Source organism: Mya arenaria, chromosome 2 (assembly GCF_026914265.1).
Source record: "Mya arenaria isolate MELC-2E11 chromosome 2, ASM2691426v1".
NCBI lineage: Eukaryota > Metazoa > Mollusca > Bivalvia > Myida > Myidae > Mya > Mya arenaria.
The window spans coordinates 59,017,448-59,027,692 of record NC_069123.1 but is presented as its reverse complement, the minus strand read 5'-3'; the positions used below and the strand labels follow the sequence as shown (position 1 = coordinate 59,027,692).

Sequence of the window (10,245 nt, the reverse complement as noted above, 5' to 3'; positions counted from 1 at the left end):
CCGACACATCGTCTTGGTAATTCAAACACATGTGCCAAGTTATTTTATAATCTATCCATACAAGGGAAAGTTACAGCCCGGACACGACAACCTATACTCTATGTCGTTATATGCAGCATTCCATTGTGAAATAACACTAAGTGTGACCTTGACCTAAGAAATAGGGACACGGATCTTGCACGTGACATGTCGTCTTGGTATGCCGAACACATGTGGCAAGTTATTTTAAAATCTGTCCATACAATGGAAAGTTACAGCCCAGACACGACAACCTATACTCTATGTCATCATATGCAGCATTCCATTGTAAATAAACACCTAAGAGTGACATTGACCTTAGAGGTAGGGACACAGTTCTTGCACGCGACACGTCGTCTTAGTATGCCGAACACATGTGGCAAGTTATTTTAAAATCTATCCATACAATGGAAAGTTATAGCCTGGACACGACAACCTATCCTCTAGGTCCTTATATGCAGAATTCCATTGTGAATAGACACCTAAGTGTGACCTTGACCTTAGAGGTAGGGACACGGTTCTTGCACGCGACACGTCGTCTTGGTATGTTGACCACATGTGGCAAGTTATTTTAAAATCTGTCCATACAAAGGAAAGTTACAGCCCGGACACGACAACCTATACTCTATGTCCTTATATGCAGCATTCCATTGTGAATAGACACCTAAGTGTGACCTTGACCTTAGAGGTAGGGACACGGTTCTTGCACGCGACACGTTGTCTTCGTATGCGGAACACATGTTGCAAGTTATTTTAAAAATATGTCCATACAAGGGAAAGTTACAGCCCGGACACGACAACCTATACTCTTATGTCCTTATATGCAGCATTCCATTGGGAATAAACACTTAAGTGTGACCTTGACCTTAGAGGTAGGGACACGGTTCTTGCACGCGACACGTCGTCTTGGTATGCCGAACACATGTGGCAAGTTATTTTAAAATCTGTCCATACAAGGGAAAGTTACAGCCTGGACACGGCAACCTATACTCTATGTCCTTATATGCAGCATTCCATTGTGAATAAACACCTAAGTGTGACCTTGACCTTAGAGGTAGGGACACGGTTCTTTCACGCAACAAGTCGTCTTGGTATGCCGAACACATGTGGCAAGTTATTTTAAAATCTGTCCATAAAATGGAAAGTTACAGCCTGGACACGACAACCTATACTCTATGTCATCATATGCAGCATTCCATTGTGAATAAACACCTAAGTGTGACCTTGACCTTAGAGGTAGGGACATGGTTCTTCCACGCGACACGTTGTCTTGGTATGTCGAACACATGTGGCAAGTTATTTTAAAATCTGTCCATACAAGGGAAAGTTACAGCCCGGACAAGACAACCTATACTCTATGTCCTTATATGCAGCATTCCATTGGGAATAAACACCTAAGTGTGACCTTGACCTTAGAGGTAGGGACACGGTTCTTGCACGCGACACGCCGTCTTGGTATGCCGAACACATGTGGCAAGTTATTTTAAAATCTGTCCATATAAGGGAAAGTTACAGCCTGGACACAGCAACCTATACTCTATGTCCTTATATGCAGCATTCCATTGTGAATAGACACCTAAGTGTGACCTTGACCTTAGAGGTAGGGACATGGTTCTTTCACGTGACACGTCGTCTTGGTATGCCGAACACATGTGGCAAGTTATTTTAAAATCTGTCCATACAATGGAAAGTTACAGCCCAGACACGACAACCTATACTCTATGTCATCATATGCAGCATTCCATTGTGAATAAACACCTAAGTGTGACATTGACCTTAGAGGTAGGGACACGGTTCTTGCATGCGACACGTCGTCTTAGTATGTTGAACACATGTGGCAAGTTATTTTAAAATCTGTCCATACAAGGGAAAGTTACAGCCTGGCCACGACAACCTATCCTCTATGTCCTTATATGCAGCATTCCATTGGGAATAAACACCTAAGTGTGACCTTGACCTTAGAGGTAGGGACACAGTTCTTGCACGCGACACGCTGTCTTGGTATGTTGAACACATGTGGCAAGTTATTTTAAAATCTGTCCATACAAGGGAAAGTTACAGCCCGGACACGACAACCTATACTTTATGTCCTTATATGCAGCATTCCATTGTGAATAGACACCTAAGTGTGACCTTGACCTTAGAGGTAGGGACACGGTTCTTGCAAGCGACACGTTGTCTTGGTATGCGGAACACATGTGGCAAGTTATTTTAAAATCTGTCTATACAAGGGAAAGTTACAGCCCGGACACGACAACCTATACTCTATGTCCTAATATGCAGCATTCCATTGGGAATAAACACCTAAGTGTGACCCTGACCTTAGAGGTAGGGACACGGTTCTTGCACGCGACACGTCGTCTTGGTATGCCGAACACATGTGGCAAGTTATTTTAAAATCTGTCCATACAATGGAAAGTTACAGCCCGGACACGACAACCTATACTCTATGTCCTTATATGCAACACTCCATTGTCAATAAACACTAAGTGTGACCTTGACCTTAGAGGTAGGGACACGGTTCTTGCACGCGACAAGTCGTCTTGGTATGCCGAACACATGTGGCAAGTTATTTTAAAATCTGTCCATAATATTCTGAGTTATTGAGTCGGACGGACGGTGCGATTTTAATATGCCCACCTTCGGGGGCATAATAATTGTCAAAACAATCCACTTTTGGACACATGACAAGAATATATTTATACATAGTAATGTATTAGACCTTATACTGTTGTATAAGTTTTAATAAACTGTTTTAATAATTAATAAATTTTAATCTGAGAATGATAACTGCATAGCCAGAACATGAAATGAAAACTATTTTTAAACTTCAACTGTTTAACATGTAAGTTCATGATTTTATTCTTACAAGAAAGAACGACTTTGTCCAAGCAAATCAATGAAAAAAGATGTACTTGAAACGATAAACGCCAAAAATGATATTTGGATTCATGAGAATTTATTCATACCTTTGACCAGTATTCTTCAGATGGGCCTTAGTTTCTTCCACAAATGTACCTGCTGGTGATACTGCCATCTTTGTCATGGACTGAAAAGTTTGCAAGATTTATGGTCAAGGTTAGAAAGTATATTTCATCAGGTTGTTGCTTAGATGGAATCATGATTAAACTCTACTCATGCTATTAAAAATCTCCTAAAATGAACCCAAACACTTAATGTAAAAGGCATTATAACTACACATACGTCTATTGCCATTGGCCACACGTTTACTAAGTTTCATGTGAATATTTGAAATGGTTTCTGAGTAACTGCCAAACTTTACTGTCTTTGAATGACTCGGATGATCTGCAACCAGCCCCTATGAAATATTTTTTTCCTTAAACTTACAAACTGGCATTCTAAATGTCATCATTTGATTTCAGAACAGCATTACAGACAGTGTTGAGTAATGACCAGTATTTTCTCACTTCAATCAGCTTGACGATGGCCATCTCATTGTACATGCGGCTGTTCTCCTTGCCATGCTGGGAGCCACGCTGTTTCTCGTATCCAGCCTCATTGTAGTATGGCTCTTTGACTAGAATCAGACCTGCAGACAAAATTATTATCAATCAGACCTACAGACAAAATCATTATCAATAAGACATGCAGACAAAATCATTATCAATCAGACATGCAGACATAATCATTAAGAACATTTATAAGTGAACATTTTATTTTCTGCTACAAATAGTATTTTCTTCATTTGGGAATGAATCAGAGCTAACTTTTGCATAAAGTAACTAACAGATACACACATTTATCCCCAAAGTTTCCCATATACAAGAATAAATCATGAATAAATCATAACAATTATGAGAACCTTATACATGTATTAATAGACCATAAAGAATAAGCTAAGAAAACAAACAATTTAATCAAGTTAAAATTATGCCTAAGACAGTCAACAGACATGCAGGGTCCTCATTGTACTTTGGGAAAGGGAATGCAGCCTATATATGGGGAAATTTCAAGTGCATGGAGGAATTTTTGAAAATTTATCTTAAATGATACCTATGTAACCTTAAATCAAAATAATTCCTCATTTTCTGAACACTAACATATTTTTTTATTATCTACCGGAAGTAAAGTTTTTTTTTAATTAGTTTTCACGTACATACCCTGTATCGATACCAACACCTGAAGCAAGTTTGAGTCAGCCGTCCAGAGTTCACTTCCCTAAAATGAAGTAAACAAAACAATTAGCACAGGCAGATATACATGTACATGTATCGTACAACTGTATAACACTCCTTTTGCATGCCATAGATAAACACTTTAGTTTTCAATTGCATTCATATTCTATGGAAGGCAATGTCTCTGATAACCTCTGATCTTTCAAATTGGAATTTGGGATTGGTCAATGTTACGATATTTAATTGCAGTTAATTGTACATGATGTCGATGAAACAAGTGACATTATTGAATCTGTCGCAACAGTTCAAATATCCAAATGTTTATGCTGTTCAATTCTCTTGGGAGCGTTTTTTTTCTCGAAATTATAGTTAAATAATCACAGAGATCTTCTGCTATAATGACTGTCGGAAGTCAATCCTGATGATTTATTCAAGAGATACAACTCCGTTTTAGTGGTAACAATTTATTGTAAGTACTGATAATAATATTATTTTTTCATTTTCAGCTGATTATATGGCATAAAAAGAATATAATCAAATTCATACTTGGACCTCCATAGTAACAAGCCATTTAAATTTTAAAGTGAACTAAGCTGTGTGAATATCACCTTTTTATTCCCTTTGAAGATCCATCACTACTTTAAGAGGACTGTATCAACACAGACTTTTTAACTAGAGTACATATTCAAGTCATAATCTAAGTTAGTGTACCCTTCCGGTCCATGTTCCCAGCAGGCTGACACACACTTTCCCGTCCTCATACAGGTTTGGGTTCAGCCTCTCATTACAGAAGGACAGATAGTGGAACTTAGGGGGCGTGATCGGGTAGGTTGGAGGTAGATACACATCAAACACAAACAGGCCGTCCTCATACGGCGTGGCAGTGGGACCCTTGATCATCACTGAGATCAGGTCCTGCAGGCACAAAGTAGTCAATAACAGAGGTCATTGATACCATTACTTCCGAAATAGCCCAAATATTTTGCTGTAACTATGAAGGTTTCCATTTTGAAAGTTACGCATATGAAAAAAAAATACTTTCAACCTTCATGGTTTTAAAGACGGTGGTCTTTGAAAATAAGTATATGTTTCATATCATTTATGATAAAAGACTTCTCAAAACTACAATTTTATAATATTCATGTAGAATGATAATTACCCCTAATACTTGTACACAATTTAATCAGTTACCATTCTGTCCTCGAAGACCTTGACATAAATGCCATCTGGAAGACCATTTTGCAACAAAGTCCACTGGAAAGAGAAAATTTAACACTGCATTGCTTTCTACAGTGAGTAAAAGATTAATTTGTCAATGTAAAAAATAGTGAATTTACGGTCTCAAAATTGATATAAATAGTTTTGTTCAAACAAATTTGGGAGTAACAAATATGAATCTTCAAAATCCAAGAGTTACAGTATGTGTTGCTTTATGATTTGGAATAAAACTTGTGTAAATCTGCATCTACAGGGGCAACAAGAAACACTCACCTCCCTTCTGACAGCTGTTAGAAACTGCTTCTTCCCCTGGACCTTGTCTCCCTCAAACTTGAACCTGTGGCTGTATGGAGCCTCACTTACAACGTCAAAGCCTGCAATGAACAACCACAGTGGGAAATGGTTTAAAATATTTGTACGGTTCAAGTAGAACATTATGTGTTCATCATTGTACATGTATTTCAGATTTGATTTTTCATAGAACATTGCAATATATTTTGGTTGAATACATATACCTCTGTTCTTAAAAGAGTCAATTTACAGTGCAACTCTCAGATGAACCAAGTTTTGTGTTAAAATTTTTCTTTCATTCTGTACTATGGAAATCAATACTCATACAGGTGTTTAGAATAGGGGGCGAATTGAGAATCTTGCAATGAATGATTGTATATGCTGTTTTTGTGATAAAGTTAAATAAGAAACTCAAGTGTTATTATATTGTAGATTTTACAATACTATAAGAATGCTATGGTGAATACCATTAATCCACTACTTCAAAACATGGCTGAAATAGATAAGCTATCTTTTATTCTATCATATAATATAATGTCAAAACTTTGTGCCAAAACTGTTTGAAAACCGGCAACATTATTTTAAATAATAGCATGTTTTATTTATCATTATCAATATACATCTTGTACTTTTCCTATTTAACATTAAGCTAAAAATGAGTGCTAATCATCGAATCGCCAATCTGACTTCTGGTATAAATACTGATTATTGATCTTTTTAAAATTTGCTTTAATATCTTAACTGTGCATGTTAGATGGAATATTTAGCATTGAGTATTCTAAATTCTTTATGATTTTATTTTTGTGCCATGATTATATTTCTTTTCTATTTTCTTATTGTGTAAATATTTTATCACAATATAAGCACATTACCTCAAGTTGTACGTTTATCAATCGCTTGTTGTAACATTATTGTGTGTTAATTGTAGTCTCCTAAAACACATACTTCGAATGGAAATTACACGATCCTGATATTCATCATGAACTGTATATATTAGTGTTCGGAATCGGTTCCAGTTTGACTATCAATAATCGGTTTCACCAATTATCGTTAGTGCAATCCGTTTTTGACAACACCTGAATTGTAGTTTTATTCTTGTACAATAGCTCGTAATTATTAACTATGCTTATCTTTTATGTATGTTTAAATTATTTATTGTTGGTGTGTTTTTCTACTATACATAAGCACCGACTCTTATACGAACGGAAAGAAGAAAAACAACTTGATGGTTGGGTTGATAATCGATTATGATCTTACACATTGATTGTCACCTATCAATTTTCAATTATATTTATAATCAATTATATTTATAATCAATCATTGAAACATCACTAGTATATATGTTGTATTTTTGAGACTTAAATAAACTTGTGCTTTTTATGGGCTGCTTACTGGAATCTCCTGTTGTCATAGGAATGGTTGAGGGTAGTGAAATGGCACCCGCAGTCTGACTTTCATCTTCTTTTTCCATATTCAACGAACCACCTTCATTGATTATTTCACCGTTTTCAACAACCTTTTTCTCTTTTCCCATTGTTTCACTTGGGTCTTTTTCCTGGTCAGGAGTTTTATCCAGAGACAAGTCATTCTTAGGGTTACTACCGGTATCTACTTCATGGGAATTGCGTTTTTCTTCCATCATTTCCAACTCTTGAACACACTCATTAGTCGAGCTATTGGTGACAGCATCTTTTCCCTTTTCACAATCCCATGTAACTGTCCATGGTCCATTTCCATCTTCTAAAGTATCAAATGCTTTGCCTTGCATCTTTCCCAACAGTTCAAACTCCGACACATTTTCATCACATTCAAATTTATAAGCAAGCCATTTTTTATGTAATTCCTGCTTAATAAGCATTAGTCTTGTGTTCAAGGTTTTGCATACGTTTATACACAATGATCTGTGGTTTGGATGCATCACTTCATGGCAGTATTCTTCTCCACCAATTTCTTTTTTTATATCCTCCGAATTTAATTGATTATTGTTCTCCCTCCGTTCAACATATGCCTCAAGTTTCCTTTTAACTTCTTTTAACTTAACCAGCTCATGGGGAGAGTATTTCACTGCTTCAAAAACCAATTTCCCTACCTTCTGTATGGCTAAGCCCACTTGTTCTTCATCATTAGCACTTTGTACACAAGCTTCCTCCACAGCTTCTCCAGTGGCACACATTTGACATTCAGTTGGAACAGATTCAGATTGTGTGTTCAGTTCACATAAAGCATCATCTAATTCCTTTCTAAATTGTTTGGAAGTTACTGCTGGTTTTATATCCTCTATAATTTCCTTCAATAATCGGAAGGTCTCCTCTCTCCTGCCATTTTCACTCTGGATATTACCACTGTCAACTTGTATACTTTTATCCTCCCTCTTGTCTTTAATGCCATCTTCAATACATTTGGCTATTTTTTCCATGTTATTTGAACTATTTTGCGTATTGCTGTCAACATTTTCATGCTCTGTATCAACACTTATTTTGTCCTTGGTGGCAGGCTTTACATCTTCAGTGGTTTCAAATTTAGTCTTATCATTATTTGCATGCGCTGCAGCACTCACAGGGCAAGTTCGAGACTTATACACATCTGCAACCTGTTTTGCAAGTCTGGCTGTCCTCTCTTTCTTAGCTTCAGTCATTACATTAGCAATAAGATCTGCAACCTCATCATCATTGAAGAAAGATGATCGGAGGATCTTTTCCACGTCCTTGCATCTCCTGAAGATTGCCAGGATGTCCTGAAAGATTTGCCGGGACTTCTTGAAGAAAGGTCCTGCCTTGTTTTCAAAAATGTCCAGCAGCCCGGACAAAGCAATTCCTGCCCTGTCTAGGAGAGCGTCAAGCTCTTTCTTCTTGTCATCATTCACTGTCCAAACCAACTTTGGCCTGAAATAAATTATAATTATCTAGAGTTTACGTTGGAATAATAATAAAATTTTTATTGCTTCTTCCTTTCTTTGCAAAACAAAAGCGAAAACAACTGTTATAATCATCATTAACATATGTTCCAAGACTTATGTACAAAAGTCACCACTACCACAGCCTTTCAACTACCAGCCTCCCTACCAAGATTGAGGACCATAGGCCTAAGAGCTCCCTAGTTATCAATCAGAAAAGGTTTGGTCTTCCAATGGATGAACAGATATATATCAACATATGCAAAGCAACAAGAGCAGTCACACACTGCCCTATCCCCTGCCAAATTAAGAACAGCAACAACTTTGCCTTATGTCAAAGGATAGCAATTACAATTAACAAAGGTCAATAACTAAAAACTACTGCAACCAGAGTTATGGTTCCTGTGCACTGCACTTCTCCTAAATGAGATCTATCTCTTTACTGAAGTTTGAAGTCAATACCGCAAAGACTTTTCAAGATAGGCTCCAGACAAAACTAGAAATGTGTCCATAGGACACGGATGCCCCCACTTCGATTTTTTGTCACAGAAAATAAGCCATAATGATTATTCAGGATAATCTGAGGGCCCTAACTCCTAAATGATTAAAGCGATTTCCATGGCTATCGAACTTGATCAAGATATTATGGTCACAAACATGTGTTAAAAGTTTGGTGAGGATTGGACAAACAGTTTTCAAAAATTAGATCGGAAACAATCTTCGGGACGTATTTTTCAAGTCTTTTTTTGCAAATAAAGGGCCGTAACTCCTAAATGACAAAAGCGATTTCCATGGCTATCGAACTTGATCAAGATATTATGGTCACAATCATGTATGTAAAGTTTGGTGAGGATTGGACACATACTTTTCAAGAATTAGATTGGAAACATATATTTTTGAAGTATTTTTGGCAAAAAAGGGCCGTAACTCCTAAATGACTAAAGCGATTTCCATGACTATCGAACTTGATCAAGATATTATGGTCACAAACATGTGTTTAAAGTTTGGTGAGGATTGGACAAACGGTTTTCAAGAATTAGATCGGAAACAATCTTCGGGAATTTTTGGCAAAAAAGGGCCGTAACTCCTAAATGACTAAAGCGATTTCCATGACTATCGAACTTGATCAAGATATTATGGTCACAAACATGTGTTTAAAGTTTGGTGAGGATTGGACAAACGGTTTTCAAGAATTAGATCGGAAACAATCTTCGGGACGTACGTACGTACGTACGTACGTACGGACAAGGGCAACCCTATATGCCGCCACTTTGTGGGGGCATAAAAATAAGTATGAAAATTAACAAAGGGCAATTTCTAATAAAATAGTGCAATCAAGATTTATAGTTCTTGAGAACTGCAATTCTCCTGAATGAGATATATCTGTATATAAAATTCGAAGAAAATACCGCCAAGACTTTCCAAGTTATGCTCAAGACAAAAATAAGTAGGAGAATTAACAAAGGGGAATAACTTTCAAAATAATGCACCAAGAGTTATGTTTCTTGTGTACTGCACTTCTCCTAAACAGGATCTTTCTGTATACATGAATGACATTGAAGTAAATACCTCAAAGGCTTTTAGGCTGTGCTAAAAAATATGAAAAGTTACAAATGGCAATAGCTCAAAAACACTGCAGCCAAGGTCATGGTTCTTGTGCACTGCACTATTGCTAACTGAGATCTCTCT

The 10,245-nt window shown here is 37.0% G+C and overlaps 1 protein-coding gene across 1 annotated transcript in view; it reads right to left on the bottom strand.

The window, feature by feature from the left end:
• The window catches only part of LOC128207803 ((E3-independent) E2 ubiquitin-conjugating enzyme UBE2O-like), a 30,189-nt gene that overhangs the window by 6,143 nt on the left and 13,801 nt on the right, over positions 1-10,245 (bottom strand). Inside the window, exons 13-19 of the mRNA XM_052910946.1 lie at positions 7,056-8,545; positions 5,646-5,746; positions 5,346-5,408; positions 4,866-5,069; positions 4,140-4,197; positions 3,447-3,568; positions 2,988-3,067 (exon numbers count right to left, since the gene is read on the bottom strand). Coding sequence (XP_052766906.1) covers positions 2,988-3,067; positions 3,447-3,568; positions 4,140-4,197; positions 4,866-5,069; positions 5,346-5,408; positions 5,646-5,746; positions 7,056-8,545 — 2,118 coding nt within the window. The remainder of the gene's footprint in view (positions 1-2,987; positions 3,068-3,446; positions 3,569-4,139; positions 4,198-4,865; positions 5,070-5,345; positions 5,409-5,645; positions 5,747-7,055; positions 8,546-10,245) is intronic.